At 34.3% G+C, this 22,399-nt stretch overlaps 2 protein-coding genes across 3 annotated transcripts; one reads left to right on the top strand and one right to left on the bottom strand.

Moving 5' to 3' along the window:
• The first annotated feature begins 626 nt into the window (after window positions 1-626).
• Window positions 627-12,067, top strand: sh3bp5la (SH3-binding domain protein 5-like, a). The gene is made up of 6 exons (XM_048161030.1): window positions 627-1,233; window positions 1,866-1,928; window positions 4,468-4,596; window positions 4,730-4,888; window positions 6,850-7,023; window positions 10,461-12,067. Exons 1-6 carry the CDS (start codon window positions 991-993, stop codon window positions 11,013-11,015), a joined length of 1,323 nt encoding a protein of 440 aa, XP_048016987.1. The 5' UTR covers window positions 627-990; the 3' UTR covers window positions 11,016-12,067.
• Window positions 12,068-13,989: 1,922 nt separating this feature from the next.
• Window positions 13,990-17,210, bottom strand: LOC125249121 (fucolectin-like). Of its 2 annotated transcripts, none has more exons than XM_048161323.1 (7): window positions 17,121-17,210; window positions 16,874-16,938; window positions 16,330-16,594; window positions 16,045-16,181; window positions 15,925-15,948; window positions 14,468-14,747; window positions 13,990-14,323 (listed from the first exon to the last, which is right to left on the bottom strand). In XM_048161323.1, the coding sequence occupies exons 1-7, from the start codon at window positions 17,180-17,182 to the stop codon at window positions 14,188-14,190; spliced, it is 969 nt and encodes a 322-aa protein (XP_048017280.1). In that variant the 5' UTR covers window positions 17,183-17,210; the 3' UTR covers window positions 13,990-14,187. The 2 variants fall into 2 exon arrangements, with proteins under 2 accessions (XP_048017280.1, XP_048017281.1); XM_048161324.1 differs by having other exon boundaries at window positions 14,175-14,323; window positions 14,575-14,747.
• Window positions 17,211-22,399: the final 5,189 nt, after the last annotated feature.

Here is a 22,399-nt window from a genome sequence, read left to right as displayed (position 1 = left end):
TTTGAGTCCCTCAGTTGTCCTCAGTGTGAAAAGATGAATCTCAAAATCATACAGTCACTGCTGGAAAGGGTTAAAATATGCAAAAATGCTTGAAAACTGAAGAGCTGGAGGATTTTTCTGACATTTTGTATGATCTCTCTTATTTTGTTAAAATTTTTCACATTTTCACAGATTCTGCAAGTGGTTCACATACTTTTTCTTGCAACTGTATATATGTGTGTGTGTGTGTGTGTGTGTGTGTGTGCAATGACTATATATATATATATTTGTACATATATAACGAGAACGACATCCAAATAATTAACAACATCTGTAACTAATACAGAGGGTTTACAAAAAAATTAAATAAAAAGATACATTAAAATACTAAAGAAGTTCAAATTTACTTTAACTCTAGCAAATAAAATTGTATATCTAGATGTTTTGTTGTCAATACATTTAAGAGAATCAATAAACAAAAGAAAAGCAACCATAAACACCTTAAAACAATTTCTCTTTTTGCTTTTGTGTATGTGAGGTTTGCCAATTAAAAATTATTATTAGCCACACAAAAGACTCATTACATACGTCAGTGCGCTCCCACGCTATTACGTTACACGCATGTTGCATAACGTTAACTACAGTGGCCCAGAGAGTCCTAAAAGGCTTGGTTTCGTGTTTTCTATTTACCTCACTTGTGTATCTCATTTCGAATTATTGAATGGCGGAAGGAGTACGATGTTAGCCATGGGGTAAATCTGTGGCAAATTAATGGACTTTAGGCGAATTTTGGTCATGTAATCTCCATATTACCTTTCATGAAACTTAAACTCGTCAATCCGGTTTATTTATTTGATGATAGTCATTCGCAGTAGCGAGCAAGCTAAACTTGAATAGAAATGAAGGAAGGCAAAGCCATTTAAACTAAGGGACGCTATCTTTCTTTTTTGCTTTCGATCTGATAGTTTTAATCGGCAACATTTGATCTTGGATATCTGAAGAGGCCTGCAAATGGATCCAGCGGCTTTGCGTGAAAGTCCTGCGGGTTCAGGATCCACTTCAGTGGAGGAGCGAGAAGGAAATCAGACGGAGGAGGAGGAGGAGGAGGAGGAGGTGGCTGAGGACGGCAGAGAAGCTGATGGGGAATCCGAGGAAACAGAGATGGAGAGTAAAGACTGCGAGAGATCTGAATGTCACGATGAAAACTCACTGAATGGAAAACTGACAGAGGAGGAACTAGATCCCAGAATCCAGGTAAACTGACCTTCAATCATCACATTGTGTTGCGTGTGAAAGTTCTGACACAACACTGTTCACTGATGTTATTGATATTTTATACAATATTTTGATCAAAAATCAAGCAGCATCTCTCAGCAAGCCATATCTGATATTTCTTTATCAAATTCATAACTAATAAATGATTAACCAATATCATATATAATGCTTAACAGATTTGAAGTTCATGGACGTTCAGTTATGAATGTATGCAAATCAAAATTCCTTGACATTTCGTTTTGTATGTGCACTATCGATCAAAAATTTAGACAAACATTTGTTCATTTGCACATTATTATGTCATTAAAATTGTATGTTATATTTATTTTCTTTATAGAACCTAAAATGTATTTTTATTTTAGCTTATTTTAAGTCACCACCCTTTGCTTCCTAGATTCACCATCACCACCCTTCTGGATGTGCATCATAACATAATAATAATAATAATAATAATAATGTTAGTTATTATACATTTTTTACCATATATTTTCGTGACATTATTATAAACTCAATGACTCTTTGGCTTCTGGGTCACCTTTATTTTGTATTGAACCACAAATGAAGATCATTTACTGTTGGGCGACTGTCATCTGTTGTGTTTCCGTGTTTAGGAGGAACTGGAGCGTCTGAATGAGGCCAGTGAGGAAATCAACAAGATGGAACTGGAACTCCAAGTATGTGGAAACTTCAGAATGTTCAGAATCATTTACTGGCCCTGGTGTTCTAATGCAGGATACTGTTCATTCTTTTTTTGGACCAAAAAAGGAGAAATCGACCAGCATGAAGCTTTAAAAAACATGTGAAAGTTTCACAGAATAGTCCCATGCAACACGTCGTATATTTCAAGTGTTCTGGGGGTATACCATAGTGTTTGGTAAAAACAAACCAAAATTTAATGTATTATTTAATAAACATCCTGACCTCGGCCGTTGGTCTTCTGTGCACGACTGCACATTCGTGACTCTATTAGCGCTGCAGTTTACTCCGACTCGCACAGAAAAAGCACACAAGTTGTAAGAAATCAAGAATAATAAGAATGCAACTTGAAATTTAAAGGGTTAGTTCACCCAAAAATGATAATTATGTCATTAATGACTCACCCTCATGTCGTTCCAAACCCGTAAGACCTTCATTCATCTTCGGAACACAGTTTAAGATATTTCAGATTTAGTCCGAGAGCTTTCAGTCCCTCCATTGAAAATGTATGTACGGTGCACTGTCCATGTCCAGAAAGGTAATAAAAACATCATCAAAGTAGTCCATGTGACATCAGAGGTTCAGTTAGAATTTTTTGAAGCATCGAAAATACATTTTGGTCCAAAAATAACAAAAACTACGACTTTATTCAGCATTGTCTTCTCTTCCGGAATCCTTTCCATTGAATTGATTCCATTGAATTGATTCCATTGAATTGATTCCATTGAATCCTTTCATCTGTCGGCGTTGGTAATGCACTTTTACATCGCCGTGGTTGTTTTTGGCGATTAGGACATCCGCGACATGCACACTTACGCACCATTTTTAAAAATATAGCAATACCAAAATACAAACAATGTAGAATAGCTTGAATACAGCGTGCGTCTCCCTCAGACTGTAAACGAAGCTCGGGCGCACCGGATAACACGTCATCAGCGTCACTGTGGAGTCGTGAACCACACTCCGGAGCAGAAGGGGGCGGTAATGCACCAATAAGCTGGATACCAACCGCCGTAAAACAGGAAAGAAGAAGAAGAAGCGGAGTCGTGAACGCGAATTGTCAACAGACCCGAAAGAAAATACAATGCTGAATAAAGTCGTAGTTTTTGTTATTTTTGGACCAAAATGTATTTCCGATGCTTCAAAATGTTGCGGATGTCCTAATCGCCAAAAACAACCACGGCGACGTAAAGGTGCATTAGTAACGCCGACAGATGAAAGGATTCAATGGAATCAGTTCAATGGAATCAGTTCAATGGAATAAATTCAATGGAATCAATTCAATGGAATCAATTCAATGGAATCAATTCAATGGAATCAATTCAATGGAAAGGATTCCGGAAGAGAAGACAATGCTGAATAAAGTCGTAGTTTTTGTTATTTTTGGACCAAAATGTATATTCGATGCTTCAACAAATTCTAACTGAACCTCTGATGTCACATGGACTACTTTGATGATGTTTTTATTACCTTTCTGGACATGGACAGTGCACCGTACATACATTTTCAATGGAGGGACAGAAAGCTCTTCGGACTAAATCTAAAATATCTTAAACTGTGTTCCGAAGATGAACGGACGTCTTACGGGTTTGGAACGACATGAGGGTGAGTCATTAATGACATAATTTTCATTTTTGGGTGAACTAACCCTTTAATGCCTTGAACTCCTAAAACCCTAACCCACAAAAAAAGTATCCGTGTACTTTACGGACTGGAACTTCATTTGTCTGATGACAGTCAGAATGTGAACGCAAAGATGCGAACATGTTAACTTCTTGTTACAATGATATTCACCTTAGAGAAGACAGTACATTGGTTGTATTTCATGTCGTGTTTTTATTAATCTTGATTTCTCACAAATATGCTTTTTCTGGGTGTGTCCAAATGTACTGCAGCACTAAAGCGTGACACTTTTAATTCAGTGTACAGGATTATAGCCTCAGGTTTTAGGTAGATTGTACTTGGGATCCAATCTGCAACCTTTCTGCTACAAGCCTAGTTTGATTATTAAACATTGATTATAAAACAGTAACCACCACCCAGTGTTATTTTAGTATCATTGAGGTACTATAATAGTTTTTATTAATATTCTGAGTTAGTTTTTATTTTTATATTTTGTGTTTTCATTTTATTGTTAAAGTTTAGTCATTTTAATTTGCCCTTTTTTGTCTTTTTTTGTTAAATATGTCTATATAATTTTTTTTTAAATTAATTTTATATTGGTTTTAGTTTTAGTACATGAAGATAAACATGTTTCCTTAGCAATTGTTTATTTTTATACATTTTATTTTATTTCAGTTAACATTTATTTTATTTCCAGTAAGATTTTTTTTTTTATGGTTTTAGTCTTGGTTATCTGTAACCACCACCCCATATAATTCAGATAAGATATGGCTTATGTTTATCTCTCTCTTAATGCCAAACATGATTAACAGTCATGATTGATCTTGCTTGATAAACACACTTAATTTTATTATTAACTTGTTGTGAATGGTCTGCATCTGTTTTTGTTGTCAGGAGTTTCGGTCCAGCCACAGGAGGATAATGAATGAATCTGTGCTTAAACTCAAGGCGAAAAGTTCAGAACTGGGGTCCTGCATCGAGAAGGCCAGGCCTTACTATGAGGCGCGCAGGAAAGCAAAGGAGGTAGCCGAGCACACGCTCTCTGTTTAGCATTCTGGAAAACAGGCCTGTGTTTCAAAGGCGATGCTCACAACCTTCACCTGATAAAATCATATTGTCTCTTCAATACAGTATGATTGGTTTCACTCTTTCTTAGGCCCAGCAGGAGACCCAGAAAGCCGCGCTCTGCTTTGAGAGAGCGGTGTCCATGCACTCGGCTGCTCGAGAGATGGTCCATGTGGCTGAACAGGGCCTCACTGCAGTCAAGACGCTGGATCCAACCTGGCAAGAGATGTTGAATCATGCTACCTCAAAGGTATGCCACTTTCCCTCCAACTCCTCTTATCAAGTTGTAGCAAGCAGTTAAGTCTCTAACCTTGAACTCTGACCATGTTTTCTTAATGAGCCGACTTCGGTTACATGACAGAATCACGTAGCATATTAGGATTCTGCATAAATTTGCAAGTATATATACAGGGTGTCCTTAGTTTGTCACCCATGGCTTTTCCATCTTGGCTTTATGTTTGTTAAATAAATAACGACACAGTGTGATATGTCATGTGTTTTTGTTCAACTATTTTATTTTCCAAATCTTAAGACCTGCCAACGACCAGATGATTTTTTACTATGTTCTGATATGGAAAACCATGGAATTCTATGGGGTGTCCTAACTTTTTCACATGACATGTGTGTATATGTGTATATACAGTACAGTCCAACTGTACTTCCAAGTTTGGAACTAGGGCTGGGCGATATATTGCATGCGATTGTCACGCGCATTTCGTCAGTAAAGCCGGTTCCCTGATTGCCGATAAATCGCCATCACCTGCTTTCAGATGGAGCGGCATTTAATAGACAGAGCCGTAGATCACTGATAAGCCACGCAATATCGCATTCATATCGCAGATGAATCGCCTTCGATAATGAACGCGATATTGCGTGGCTTTCAGTGATCTACGGCTCTGTCTATTAAATGCCGCTCCATCTGAAAGCAGGTGATGGCGATTTATCGGCAATCAGGGAACCGGCTTTACTGACGAAATGCGCGTGACAATCGCATGCGATATATCGCCCAGCCCTATTTGGAACCACTAAGATTTTAATGTTTTTAAAAGAAGTTTCGTCTGCTCACCAAGGCTACATTTATTTAATTAAAAATACAGTAAAAAACAGTAATATTGTGAAATATTATTACAATTTAAAATAACTGTTTTCTATTTGCATATATTTCACAAAGTAATTTATTCCTGTGATGGCAAAGCTGAATTTTCAGCATCATTACTCCAGTCTTCAGTGTCACATGATCCTTCAGAAATCATTCTAATATGCTGATTTGCTGCTCAAGAAACATTTAATGTGTACAATTGTACAAAATATTTGTGTACAATATTTTTTTTCAGGATTATTTGATGAATAGAAAGTTCAAAAGAACAGTGTTTATCTGAAATCTAATCTTTTGTAACATTATAAATGTCTTTACTGCCACTTTTGATTGATTTAATGCATCCTTGCTGAATAAAAGTATTCATTTCTTTAATTTCTTTTCAAAAAATAAAAATAAAAATTCTTACTGACCCCAAACTTTTGAACGGTAGTGTATAATGCTACAGAAGCTTTGTATTTCAGATAAATGCTGTTCTTTTGAACTTTCTATTCATCAAGGAATCCTGAAAAAAAAAAAAAAAGTACACAACTGTTTTCAACATTGAAAATAATCATAAATGTTTATTGAGCAGCAAATCAGCATATTAGAATGATTTCTGAAGGATCATGTGACACTGAAGACTGGAGTAACGATGCTGAAAATTCAGCTTTGCATCACAGGAATAAATTACTTTGTCAAATATATTTAAATAGTACACAGTTATTTTAAATTGTAATAATATTTCACAATATTACTGTTTTTTACTGTATTTTTAATTAAATAAATGTAGCCTTGGTGAGCAGACGAAACCTCTTTTAAAAACATTAAAAATCTTAGTGGTTCCAAACTTTTGGACTGTACTGTATATATGTATATGTGTGTGTGTGTGTGTGTGTGTGTGTGTGTGTGTGTGTGTGTGTGTGTGTGTGTGTGTGTGTGTGTGTGTGTGTGTTTGCATGTATATGTATGTGTGTAATGTTTGTTGTTGGTTGGAAATTTCATGCCTTAAAAATCTTGTTTATGTACATGACACTATGTAACAAATGCACAATTAACCCCCCATATAACCCATAGAATCTACAAGTACAAAGAGAACAAGGTCCAGTTCAAAACAATTTTTATGGGGTGTCCAGGTGAACGAGGCGGAGGAGGAGCGCATGAAGAGTGAACGCGAGCACATGCGTGTCACCCAGCTGTGTCAGGAGGCCGAAGCCCGCGTGCAGGAGCTGCAGAAGTCACTGAAGAGATCCATCGTGAAGTCCAAGTCTTACTTCGAGCTTAAGGCGCAGTTCAATGACATTCTAGAGGTGTGTTGCGATCTCATTACAGTTGTACAGTGGGCTCCACAAATATTGGCACCCTTGGTAAATATGAGCAAAACTGCCTGTGAAAATTTGTTTTTGCAATTTCTCCTCTTTTTCTTTCATTCAAAATATTCACAAAAATCTAGCCTTTAATTAAAGACAATTTTTTTTTCTTCTGAAATATATGTATTCCACAATTATTATCGCCCATTCATTTACCAAGATCCCTTTGCTAAGATTACATCTCTGGATCTTCTCCTATAATGCGTAATAAGGTTGATGAACACAGACGATCATTCCTCCTTACAGAATCTTTCCAGATCCTTCAGATTCAGAGGGCCATGTTTGTGGACTCTTTTCTTCAGCTCATTATGAGATTTGGCTCAGAGGACTGCTATGTCCATGGCTAAACCCATTTGGTGGTCAGTGAACTATTCTGTTTATTTTGAGATGTGCTTTGGATCATTTGTCATGCTGGACGATCCAACCATAGCCGGGTTTAACCTTCCTGACGGGGTCAGTCAGGTGTTGATTTAATATCTGTTGGTACTTGGAGTTTATGATACAGTGTATCATAACAAGTTGTCCAGGGTCTTTGGAAGAAAATGAGCCCCACGGCATTAAAGATCCATCACCATACTTCACAGTGGGAATGAGGTACTTTTCTCCATGGCTATGTTTCTGTATATGCCAACCCCACCTCTGGTGGTTTTCCAAAAAGCTTTATTTTGGTCTCATCTGACCATAAAAACCAGTCCCACTGAAAGTTCCAGTAACCCAGGTGAAAAAAAAGTACATTTCAATAATGTACTTAAAGTGCTCTATTTCCGCACGCTAATTTTGTACTTAATATACTAAAAATTCTTCTTTAGTACTTCTTAAGATGATCTAAGAACATCTAAGTGTACTTAACTGTGCTATTTTGAGACACCATGAAATATGAACTAAAATGCGCTTTTAATATACTATCTCTGTATTTAAAAAATGTATTTAGTTACCACTTATAGTACACTTGAACCCATAGTGTACTATAAGTGGTAACTTAGCACTTTAAGTACATTATTGAAATGTACTTTTTTTTCACCTGGGAACCCCTGGTAAACTGTAATTGCATGAGATTGCTGTTTTATATCATTAAAGGATTTTTTTATTGCAACCTTCCCAAACAATTGTGGTTATATAGGTGAGGTCTGTTCATAGTTTGTGATTTTCTGACCCTAAGACCAAACTAGCATCTGTATTTCTCCAACTATGATCCTTACAGTTTGTTTGGCGACTCAAACCATCCTCCACAGTGCTTGTGGGGCCAATATAGACACACATCTTCTTCCAGGTAGATTGTTACCATCTCCAGTTGATTTATAGGGGACCTCTAATGCCCCTTTTACAGGATGTAATATAAGTCCCCAGAATGTGTCTGTGAAGTTTCAGCTCAAAATACCCCACAGATCATTTATTATAGCTTGTCAAATTTGCCCCTATTTGTGTGTGAGCAAAAACACGCCGTTTTTGTGTGTGTCCCTTTAAATGCAAATGAGCTGCTGCTCCCGGCCGTCTTTCCAGAAGAGGGCGGAGCTTTAACAGCTTGCGTTTCGGTTGCTCAACAACAACAAAGCTGGAGAATCTCAGCCAGCCAAAATGAGGATTGTTTATGTAAATTTTGGGGTTTGTGATGTCACCAACCCGGGAAGAAGCTTGTTGTAGTCCTTAAAAAGCAATTTCTGTAAAAGGAAATATCTCCCTTTGCTTTGAACTTTGAGCGTTGTAACTTTGCAGATGACCTCTTAATTATTGCCCAGATAGTGGAAATGAGTATTCCAACAATTAAACTATCATGGTTGCTCTTTATTTTACAGTATGTGCACTTACAGTGTACTTACCCATGAAAGTACTGAGTAATGTAAGGTTAAGTTTAAGTTTTAGGGGTAGTTCAGGCTTGGTGTATAGTTAGTGTCATTGCTACAGTAAGTACATAGTATGTTCATGCAAAACAGGACTGTAAAATAAAGTGCTACCACTATTATCTTATAGCCATTTCATGATTTGTGCAGCTCAACAAACTTTTGTCACACATTATTACTGTATTCTCGGGTCTTTCCCACAGTAATGGATGACTATAGGAATTTGGCCTGTGTGTCACTTCATATTTAGAGCCCAATGAAACAGGAAGACTTGACTTAACAAATGTTCCTGATCACTAAGGTGAACTTAAAAATATAGATATGAACGGGATTATACTTAAGTTAGATTTTTACTCATTAGAATTTGTAGGGGTGCCAATAATTGTGGTATTCATATTTTGGAGAAAAACATTTCATTTATTCCACATTTATATTTTTTTGTAAATTTAATGTTATTTTTTGGAATATTTTGAATGAAAGATTAAGAGACGAAATGGCATAAACACATTTTCATAGTCAGTTTTGCTCATATTTACCAATATTTGTGGAGCCCACTGTATAGTGTTGGTGTTGAAAAATATGGCCACGCCTATTAAAATTGAATGAATAGATTGACCAGAAATGAAAATCTGGTCATCATTTAATCATCTTCATGTTGTTCCAAACCCATATTTCCTTTTAAAAAATACATAAAAACATACATTTTCCAAAACTTCAGAATCCTTAAAATAGCTTTTTGATAGTGTTATTTTATTGTAATTTTATTGTAATGTTATGTGTGTATGTATATATATATATATATATATATATATATATATATACATATATATATATATATATATATATATATATATATATATATATATATATATATATATATATATATATATACACATACATATATATATATATATATATATATATATATATATATATATATATATATATATATATATATATACACATATATATATATATATATATATATATATATATATATATACACATATATATATATATATATAACACATATATATATATATATATATATATATATATATATATATATATATATATATATATATATATATATATATATACACACAAATAAATATATATTGCTATTTAGGTTTAATTTATTTTTATTTCAGTTTTAGTTTTCATTTCCAGTCATTGCCAAGGAAAGATTTTTAATTTTTGTTTAGTTTCATTTTGTTAAAGCTAATATTTATATTTTATTTTATTTCAGCTTTATTTCATTTAACAGAAATGTTTTTAATAGTTTTAGTTAATTATTATAACCCTCATAAAAAGCAAACACATTTTTAACATATTTAAACTGTTATTAAATGAAAATATTGCCATCTATCATAGCTCAACATGAAGATGAATAAATGATGACCATTTTTAATTTTGGGTGAATTACACTTTTATACCTCTTTAAGATTAATATGATCTATGATTGATTGATTGAGATTTACTATGCACCATTTACAGTTAAAATATGTGAGCTGAACATACTCAAAAATGTTTTTGTAGGAGCACAAGTCAAAAATTTTAGCGTTAGAGGAGCATATCTCCAAAGCCAAGTTAAACTACTCCAGCACCTTGCGCCAACTGGAGCAAATCAGCGAGGAGATCCATGCCCAGAGGGAGAAGGAGCAACCAAAGAACGGACCAATCAAAACATGTGGTGGACGGAGCTCTCCTGTTGGAGCAGAGACAGTCAGCAACACGGGTACCGAAGGCGGAGCCTGCGGAGGCTACCCGAGACCAAGCGATTGGGTGGATGGGAAAGAAGGCGTGACTAATACCAGAGAGTGGGTGGAGACGCATCAAAACTCCAGGTGGGTGGACATGGGAAGAGCTGAGGTGACGAGATCTGGTTCAGACTCTCTTTCCGTCGTCAGCTTCCGGACCATCGTCTCCGATCTTGAAAAGTGCGACTCTGTCGAACACCTCGGTCATCTCAGCAGTGACGTCAGTCTCTCAGGGGAGGAGGGGGAGAGAGACAAGGATGATAAAAACTGTCAAAAAAATCTTGACATTTCAGAGGAGTTTCTCAAACAACACATGAGAAGTGTCAGTTTATAAAGCGCATCCATGAATAATGTTCATTTTTATGTTTTCCTTACATGAGGAGCTTGTTTCTTGACTGACAGGGCAACTTTTTATCATTATTTATTGTTGAGCATTTTTATCAGTACTTGTAAAGAAGAAAGACAAAAAAGAATAATAATAATTATTATTATTATTTTGAATTATTTTTTTACCCAACCCTTACATGAGAAGTTTGTCGTCCTGTTTGAGTATCTCAAATAAAGTGGTAAAAGACTGACAATATTTGCAAGGCTAGTAACCCTGCATAAAATACAACAATATTTTTTTTTTCATCCTAATAAGCACCTAATATTTTTCTATGCAAATGTATAAAACCGTGTCTTATACGCACGCTCGTATTATTATAGTCTCTATAGCTGACATAATGATAAAATGAGGCTTGTCGGATTTTACTGACTGCTGATTAACTTTAGTTCACTTACTGACATAATCACTCTTTGAAGGTAAAATGGCATTAGCTAATGCTAAGCTCTAAAATGTCACAGATTTTTTTTCTCAAGTTATTTTAAAATTGATTTTCTTTTTATTTTAATGTATTAGTCCCATGCTGACTTTGAAATGGTGGTTTACAAAAAGCGCTTTACTGTAGACTGCAATATATTTCAAATCAAATCCTAGAGTTCTTAACGCTTGCATGAGGTTTGCTTTATGTCTTGTTTGCATTAGTGCACTCCGGTCTTTTCATCAGAAGAAACATTGATTCGACAGAAGTACAGGTTTTGTGCAGTTGGAGAAATGAAGTGATTTTTATTCTTCAGTGCAGGGTTTGTAAAACACCTGCTGCTGAACATTTGATGTTTTGCTGTTTAAGACAATCACTTTTCTATATTTCAGAATTTATTTTCATTTAAAGAATTTCAGGTGTTTTTCATTCAGTGTGCTTTATACATCTTGGCTAACTCTCAGTGTGAGCATTGGATGTTATGTTGATATTATTGTCTTTAACTAGTGTTCTGTGTGAAGATGTGCACAGTGGTGACATTTGTGGCGTTTGATGGAACAATAAATGTATATTTATGAATTCATATTAATTTTAAGTTTTTTTTTGCGGGGGGGGAATTTTAATGTCTTCTTTTTTTAAAGGCAAGTCCGAAGCTGAGATATTAAAATCATGTTTGCAGAATATATATACATATACATACTGTACCTGTCAAAAGTTTGGAAAATTACAATTTTTTTTTAATGATTTTGAAATGCACACTATGCTCACCAAGGCTACATTTATTTAATTCAAAATAAAGTAAAAACAGTAATATTGCAAAATATTTTTTACAAATTAAAATAACTGTTTTCTACGGAAGAGGATTAGGGCCAAGCAATAATAAAAAAATAAAACCATCTCGAGATTAAAGTTGTTAAATTTCGAGGAAAAAGTCGAGATAAAATGTTGAGAATAAAGTCATTAAATTACGAGAAAAAAAGTCGTTAAATTACGAGAACAAATTTGTTAAATTATGAGAAAAATGTCATTAAATTTCAAGGAAAAAGTCGAGATAAAATGTTGAGAATAAACTCGTTAAATTATGAGAATAAAGTCATTAAATTATGAGAATAAAGTCATTAAATTACGAGAAAAAAGTCGTTAAATTAAGAGAATAAAGTCATTAAATTACGAGAAAAAAGTCGTTAAATTATGAGAACAAATTCGTAATTTAACGAGTTTATTCTCATCATTTTATCTCGACTTTTCTCTAAATTTAACGACATTTTTCTCATAATTTAACGATTTTTTTTTCTCGTAATTTAACGAGTTTATTCTCAACATTTTATCTCAACTTTTTTTCTCGAAATTTAACGACATTTTTCTCATAATTTAAAAAAAAATTTTCTCGTAATTTAACGAGTTTATTCTCAACATTTTATCTCGACATTTTTCTCGAAATTTAACGAGTTTATTCTCAACATTTTATATCGACTTTTTTCTTGAAATTTAATGAGTTTTTTCTCGTAATTTAATGACTTTATTCTCAACATTTTATTTCGACTTTTTTCTCGAAATTTAACAACTTTAATCTCGATGGTTTTATTTTTTTATTATTGCTTGGCCCTAATCCTCTTCCGTAGTTTTCTATTTGAATATAATTTAAAATGTGATTTATTTGTGTTGTCAAAGCTGAATTTTCAGCATCATTACTTCTTCAGTGTCACATGATCCTTCAGAAATCATTCTGATATGATGATTTGCTGCTCAAGAAACATTTCTTATCAATGTTGATAACAGTTGTGCTGCTTAACATTTTTGTGGGAATGGTGATACTTTTTTCAAGATTCTTTGATGAATAGAAAGTTCAATAAACAGCATTTATCTGTATTGTATTAAAGACTTTATTAAATAGAAAATGTTTGTAACATTATACATATCTTCAGTCACTTTAATTCAATTTAATGCATCCTTGATGAATAAACATATTAATTTCTCTGTTTTTTAATCTTACCACAAATATTTGAATGGTATCTTAATTTCCACAAAAATTTTAAGCAGCAAAACTGATTTCAACATTGATAATAATAAGAAATGTTTCTTGAGCAGCAGATTAGCATATTAGAATGATTTCTGAAGGATCATTTCTGACACTGAAGACTGGAGTAACGATGCTGAAAATTCAGCTTTGAATACAGGAATAAATTACATTTTAAAATATATTCAAATTGTAAAGCTATTCATTTTGTAATATATATTTTTGCAATATTACTGTATTTTTGATTGAATAAATGCCATTTTCACCAATGATTTACAATAGAAACATGGAATGTTTTACACTCCAGGCATATATACATATATATATACCCTAGTGAAAAATACAGTTTAAAATATTTAAAAAGTTTGGTATTTTTCTTACAAACACGTATCGCATTACAAACTTTTGTTTGTGTTCATCTGAAGAGGGAAAGTCGTATACATCACGGATGGCATGAGGGTAAAAGATGAGTAAACGGTGAGGACGTATTTCTGGGTGTACTGCATTTTCTTTTAATACATACAGAATTTACAGAAAGAAAATAATACAGACATGATTCCTTCTTAAGGACTCTCCTGCTCTACTGTCTAAATAAAGGCAAAAATACTGAAAATAAAAATTAAGTGAGATGTCATGTAAACATCATTGTTCTATTGAATATAAAAACATTCTCATCTCTGTATATCTCACTGGCAAAATACCTCAACCTCACACAGACACAGATATGGGCGTTTAGCTACAATATTGACATATCGTCCGTTAACAGGTGCAAACTCAAACGATTTTGTGCCTCCGTCAGGAATGCCCTGAAGTACTGCAGCCCTGTGGATAAACACAGACAGAGAGAGAGACAGAGGCATGCTTTATCCAAATATTAACCATCATATTCAATACCACTGAATTTATGGGACACGCCTCTACTGGACAGGACTGACAACAAATGCATAAACATGTATGAAAACTTACAGCTGATTGCTGTTGCCGTTGTTTTCCAGGCTGTTGCCGATACGGATCAGAGTCCCCTCCAAATCATTATATCCATATACAGTACTAATATTAACAGTGATGGTAACCTTTCTTATGTTGTAGGCTTTCTTCAAGTCCACTCTCCACCAGGATGGTCTGCCGAAATTGGTGAAAGTACATGACTCGTGTCTGGTATCTCTACTTCCATCTACAGCTTTTTGGGCAATACGTCCAACTTTTATGGAAGATTGGACAGCATTGGCACCAAGAGCAAGATTGCCTGTTTTCCATGAAAAAAAAAAAAAAGTAAAACAAAGAACATTTAAACCATAAAGAACATATTTTCTTTTGTTGTTCTTAAATCCATGAGCAAACCTCTGGAGTATTGGCTTTTGGACTGCTTTGACATCTCTGAAATATTTGTAAGCATATATATATATATATATATATATATATATATATATATATATATATACAGTACAGTCCAAAAGTTTGGAACCACTAAGATTTTTAATGTTTTTAAAAGAGGTTTCGTCTGCTCACCAAGGCTACATTTATTTAATTAAAAATACAGTAAAAAACAGTAATATTGTGAAATATTATTACAATTTAAAATAACTGTGTACTATTTAAATATATTTGACAAAGTAATTTATTCCTGTGATGCAAAGCTGAATTTTCAGCATCGTTACTCCAGTCTTCAGTGTCACATGATCCTTCAGAAATCATTCTAATATGCTGATTTGCTGCTCAATAAACATTTATGATTATTTTCAATGTTGAAAACAGTTGTGTACTTTTTTTTCAGGATTCCTTGATGAATAGAAAGTTCAAAAGAACAGCATTTATCTGAAATACAAAGCTTCTGTAGCATTATACACTACCGTTCAAAAGTTTGGGGTCAGTAGGAATTTTTATTTTTATTTTTTTGAAAAGAAATTAAAGAAATGAATACTTTTATTCAGCAAGGATGCATTAAATCAATCAAAAGTGGCAGTAAAGACATTTATAATGTTACAAAAGATTAGATTTCAGATAAATGCTGTTCTTTTGAACTTTCTATTCATCAAATAATCCTGAAAAAAAATATTGTACACAAATATTTTGTACAATTGTACACATTAAATGTTTCTTGAGCAGCAGATCAGCATATTAGAATGATTTGTGAAGGATCATGTGACACTGAAGACTGGAGTAATGATGCTGAAAATTCAGCTTTGCATCACAGGAATAAATTACTTTGTGAAATATATTCAAATAGAAAACAGTTATTTTAAATTGTAATAATATTTCACAATATTACTGTTTTTTACTGTATTTTTAATTAAATAAATGTAGCCTTGGTGAGCAGACGAAACTTCTTTTAAAAACATTAAAAATCTTAGTGGTTCCAAACTATGTGTGTGTGTGTGTGTGTGTGTTACTAAAAGCAGTTTCAAAGTTAGATATACACTCACCCGGAACACAAGTGGGATCATATTCTGTTAATAAAAATTACAGTAATAAGTGTTATTCACTCATTAATATATACAGAAACAAATGAAATCACAGATGTTTCTTCTCTCTCCGTCTTTTACCTGCAAAAACCTCAACCTCACACAAACTGAGAGCTCTATTCATCCCACGGAGAAAAATGTTGACGTATCGCCCCTCCGTAGGCCTAAAGTCACATGTTCTCGTGCCTCCAGGTGGGACGGACCAGACCACTGCAACCCTAGGACACGGAGACATGAAGAAAACATACAGCGTCTCTTTGTGTTCTTTCTAACCAGGTTTTTGACTGAGTAAAAAGAAATTTTGTAAGCCTTTTCAACTGTGTGAATAGTAGTGTGAGAATTCAAGAGAGAGAGAACGATCCTTACAGCTGATTGTTGTTGCCGTTGTTTGTCAATCCGTTGCCGATACGGATCTCGGCGCCACTCGTCTCCAATCCACCATTAGTGATGATGATCCTTCTGATCTGGTAGACGTTCTTCAGGTCAACTCTCCACCAAGGGTGATTCTGAAGTGAAGTACGAGTGCACAACATTTCATCTGCATCTCTGTTTCCATCTACAGCTCCATTTGCCATTCCATAGGAAGAGTATGTGGAAGATTGGACAGCACTGGCTCCAAGAGCAACATTTTCTAGAAATGATATAAATATGTCCAGTTTCAAATGAAAACCCATCGATAAACAGGCCTGAGCACTGTACAACCAAACAATTCCAGTTCATGACCTGATATCCAGAATATAACCTGCCGATTAATCCAGTTAAACCCTAATCCTGTGTCGTAGCTCAGGCTTTGAGCTTTTAGTGACCAGCTATAAACTATTTCTCTTCAAAATGCATCATGATAAACATGTACTTCAAGACATACTACATGGCGTCAGTAACAAATACACTTGCACGACCCTAAACGTACTTGTCAATGCAGCATGACACAGTCCGGGCAGTAGAGAGACCAGCAACATCACAAGTACATCCATCCTGAAACACAACACACACAAATGAACAGATTATTATTACACCTGCAATCACAATGTCAAATTAACCTCATTATGCCAATGTCATGTCCCGTCTGCTGCTCATTAGAAATACATCTGTAACTCTAGTGAATGTGTGTGACACTCACTGTCTTCCATACATTCAGTCGTGATGAACGCCCTTACCTGTCTCTCCTCTCCTCAGGGTAAGTGTGCTCGAACACGGCCTGAATGATGGCGAAACACATGTGTGGTTTCTTCTGTAATCGTGTGTAAGCGAACAGTACGTGTGGCGGATGTATTGCAAAATAACATAAACTGCTCACAGGGGGTCAATAACACCCACTTCTGCTTCAAAATACGAGATAACATCTGCTTTTGTTACATAACTTATTTTCTTATCTGCACATGCAGCTTCGTCTATTTCCCCAAACACTGGTGTGACATGCACAGAAATTAGAGTATTGCCAAATGATTCTTTTTTGTAACACTGTAAATGTCTTTACTTACAATTTTGATTCATGAAATTAATACTTTTATTATGCAAAGTATATTATTTATTGGAAAGAAAATGAGATGACTGACATGAGAACGCAGCAGACCAATCAATCAATCAATCAATACAACAATCTTACATTTGGCAGCAACTTAGCGAGAACATACACTGCGTAACGTTTTTTTTAATTATTATTATTATTATTATAACCTTTATTTTACCAGGAAAAGAAGCACATTGAGATTAAGAATCTCTTTTACAAGAGCGTCCTGGCCAAGAGTGACAGCAACACATCTCACGTGGGTTTAACAAATAACATCCATAAGTACAGTACAGTCCAAAAGTTTGGAACCACTAAGATTTTTAATGTTTTTAAAAGAGGTTTCGTCTGCTCACCAAGGCTACATTTATTTAATTAAAAATACAGTAAAAAACAGTAATATTGTGAAATATTATTACAATTTAAAATAACTGTGTACTATTTAAATATATTTGACAAAGTAATTTATTCCTGTGATGCAAAGCTGAATTTTCAGCATCGTTACTCCAGTCTTCAGTGTCACATGATCCTTCAGAAATCATTCTAATATGCTGATCTGCTGCTCAATAAACATTTATGATTATTTTCAATGTTGAAAACAGTTGTGTACTTTTTTTTCCAGGATTCCTTGATGAATAGAAAGTTCAAAAGAACAGCATTTATCTGAAATACAAAGCTTCTGTAGCATTATACACTACCGTTCAAAAGTTTGGGGTCAGTAGGAATTTTTATTTTTATTTTTTTGAAAAGAAATTAAAGAAATGAATACTTTTATTCAGCAAGGATGCATTAAATCAATCAAAAGTGGCAGTAAAGACATTTATAATGTTACAAAAGATTAGATTTCAGATAAACACCGTTCTTTTGAACTTTCTATTCATCAAATAATCCTGAAAAAAAATATTGTACACAAATATTTTGTACAGTTGTACACATTAAATGTTTCTTGAGCAGCAGATCAGCATATTAGAATGATTTGTGAAGGATCATGTGACACTGAAGACTGGAGTAACGATGCTGAAAATTCAGCTTTGCATCACAGGAATAAATTACTTTGTCAAATATATTCAAATAGTACACAGTTATTTTAAATTGTAATAATATTTCACAATATTACTGTTTTTTACTGTATTTTTAATTAAATAAATGTAGCCTTGGTGAGCAGACGAAACTTCTTTTAAAAACATTAAAAATCTTAGTGGTTCCAAACTTTTGGACTGTACTGTATATATTGAAATACATACATAAATAATCAAAACATCTACAAACCGTTGTTTCTGTCTCCAAATCATTTAACATCACTTTAAAAATGTCCAGTGAAATCAACTCCTTAAGTTTCAATGTCAATTGCAAGTTATTCCAAGCAGAGGGAGCAGCAAATTTAAATGCCTTCTTCCCTAATTCAGTACGTACCACTGGAACAGACAGAAGGAAGAATTCCTGGGACCGAAGGCTCTAGCTACCAACATGTTTTTTTACTGATGTACATATGAAGATATGAAGGAAGCAGACCCAGAATAGATTTATAAATAAAACTAGATTAAAAAGTTTGAAGACAAACTTTAAGTTGGCTTGAAAAAGCCTAGCTAGAAAGTTTGAAGTAGTTTTAAAAGTTTGAAGTTTGAAAGTTTTCAGTTTGAAAGTTTTAGTTTAGTAGTTTTGATAGATAGATCGTTGCTAGGGTGTTGCTATGTGGTTGCTAGGGAACTCGGGTGGTTGCTAAGGTGTTGCTATGCGGTTGCTAGGGTACTCTGGGTGGTTGCTAAGGTGTTGCAATCAAAAATTGAGTTTGAGTCTAATGGGCTTCCGTAGTTTAAATTTGAATTTTGACAGTTGGAATTTGAAAGTCTTGGCTCATTTGAACATTCTGTCAATGAAAGTCAGTGGGATTTTTCCGAGCTTTAATAGTCATTTTTAGGAAAACCGTAAGTCGGATAAGTTAGAAAAGATATAGCACACTAAGTCAGAACAGTCTGAAGGTTTGACCCGAGTTTGGAGTATGTAGAGTTAAAGCTCTAGGAGGAGTTGGAAATTTTAGTCTCAGAAGAAAATAGCATAACAGTAAGTTGGTTTTTTCAAGCCAACTTAAATATGCCAGTGTTTTAGTCTACGGATGGACAAAGCAGACCATCCAACCCGAGCATACAACACACAATGATGAGTGAGGGATTTAAGATTTGTTACGAACCTTAATGCACTATGATAAACAGTGTCTAAAGCATGTAAACACTGAGAAGATGCATGCATAAATATAACATCACCATAGTCCAGTACAGACATAAAAGTGGCAGCAACAAGCCTCTTTTTAGCCTCGAAGGAAAGGCAGGATTAATTCTAAAATAAAACCCAATTTCACTTTCAGTCTTTTCACCAATTGCTGAACATGAGGGCCAAAGGAGAGATCATCATCAGTTAAAATCCCGAGATACCTATACTGAGTCACAAACTCAATCTCTGAACCTTGGGAAGTAACAGAAAGAAGATTATTAGGGATTGTTTTTGATTTAGAAAACAACATGAACTTTATTTTATCAGCATTTAAAGGCGCTATAAGCGATTTGACGCGTTTTTAGGCCCATTTTTTTTTTGTCAATGTCGCAAACATCTCCTTACTATGCGCTAGCTGCCTGTCCCCTGATTAAAAAAATTAGGGATTGACCACTTAACATAATAAACATTTTTTGATTTAGAAAACAACATGAAGCCTCCATTTTATTTGACAACACTTCGAACGTCAACAGGAAGTTACTCCGCCCAGGAGCAGCGCCTTTAAAACCAATTTCAGTTCAAGTAAGTTATGCTGAACAGTATTAAAAGCAAGCTGTAACTGAGAGAGAGCCAGAATGGGTGTAGATGCTGAACTATATATAACTGTATCATCAGCATAACAGTGAAAATTTGCATTATGAACATTTTGATCAATATTATTTATATATAGTGTAAATAGAAGTGAACCTAGGACTGACCCCTGCGGCACACCTTTAGTTACATTGAGTGAACCGGAGATAAAACCTTCTGCCTGAACACATTGAGTTCTATTTGAAAGGTTTAAACCAATCAATAGCATGTTTAGATAATCCAAAACTGATGAGTCGTTGCATCAGTAAGGTATGATCAACGGTGTCAAACACTTTCGATAGATCAATGAAAAAGGCTGCACAGTGTTTCTTGTTATCAACAGATTCAATAAAATCATTTAGTACTTTTAAGGCTGCCGTGGCTTTACTATGTTGTTTTCTAAAACCAGATTGATAATCGGAGAGAATATTATTAACAAAAAGAAAGTCCTTCAATTGTTTGTTGACAAATGTTTCAAGGACAGACAGCTTGGAAATGGGCCTGTAATTGTTTAGGTGTGTGGGATCTCCGCCTTTAAACAGGGGAAGAGCAAAAGCTGATTTCCATATAAGTGGAATTTCATTTGAGACAAGTGAATGAATTCTCACAGGGGGTGAATAACACCCACTTCTGCTTCAAAATACAAGATAACATCTGCTTTTGTTACATAACTTATTTTCTTATCTGCACATGCAGCTTCGTCTATTTCCCCAAACACTGGTGTGACATGCACAGAAATTAGAGTATTGCCAAATGATTCTTTTTTTGTAACACTGTAAATGTCTTTACTTACAATTTTGATTCATGAAATTAATGCCATTGCAATGTGTTTTAACATCACCAAAAGTTTGTTATCAGTATAATATTAATGTATGTTCAACACTCTTACAGTGTAATTGAATTGCAATTCTAATGTCACCAAAATACATTTAAAGTTTATGCTGAGTGAATTCTGCATTTCAAAACTTAAATACAAGAGTATATTTAAAGTGTACTTAAGTATACTTGGAATAGTTCCACTTTAGCACAAACAAGTATATTTAATACAACTTTAGTTGAACTTCAGTCAGCTGCTTTTGGACAACGAAAATGCATTTAGTACAAAATTAGTTGTTCCAATTTAGCAGACTTTAAGTGTACCAATTTATAGCGTGCCACAAGTACATTTAGTTATTCTGAAGTACATTCAAATAAACTGTGCTTAAGTATACTATTTTTTCACTAGGGTATACACACACATGCTTTATCTGCCAGCAAACGTCGTTCCTGATTTTAATAAACTGGCACCATCAGAACTGCAAGGGCAGAGAAGGTGAGCAGTCTCTCCTCTGATATGAAAGTGAAACTCCTAGCAGATGACTAAAATAAGACACTTTGACTGTAATTTATTCTCTCTGAAGTCATCCCTGCAATCTTTCTCTGGAAACTTGTACCATCCTGTCAGTTTTTACACAGCATCTGCTTACCTTCCTGACTCCTGAGCTGTTTAGATGCTGAAAAAGAAAGAGACAAAAATATTTCAAATGGTGCTGTTGCAAAATTCTTTTCCTTGCCCTGGTCTGTGCGCAATCTGATTATGACTTGCCTTTTTCCTTTTCCTATCTTTTTAGATATAACATATTTTATAGCTTTTCATAAAAATCATATTTTATAGATTTTCTATTATCATGATACACTCTTTTTATTAAAGGGATAGTTCACCCAAAAATGAAAATTATGTCATCATTTGCTCACCCTCACATAGTTCCAAACCTGTATGAATTTCTTTGTTCTGCTGAACACAAAGGAAGATAGGTAACACTTTACTTGAAGGGGTGTGCATAAGACTGACATGACACCTTCATAATCATGACATGACACGTGTCATGAATATGAAGGAGGTTTTATGAATGTTTATGACAACTGTTATTAAATGTCATTCGCTCAATTATGTCATTTTTAATGCAAAGATGACATTGTTTGAGATGTCTTTGTTACGACAACTTGACATAAACCAATACATCATAACCTGTCAGTGTCTTTGTCATGACAACTTGACATCATTTAGCTTTATGGGTTAACATTGCATTAAACTGTCATGTAGTTGGTTTT

This window comes from Megalobrama amblycephala, linkage group LG16 (assembly GCF_018812025.1).
Source record: "Megalobrama amblycephala isolate DHTTF-2021 linkage group LG16, ASM1881202v1, whole genome shotgun sequence".
NCBI classification, from domain to species: Eukaryota; Metazoa; Chordata; class Actinopteri; order Cypriniformes; family Xenocyprididae; genus Megalobrama; species Megalobrama amblycephala.
Note: the sequence above shows the minus strand (reverse complement) of the source record. Positions and strands in the feature narration are given on the sequence as shown.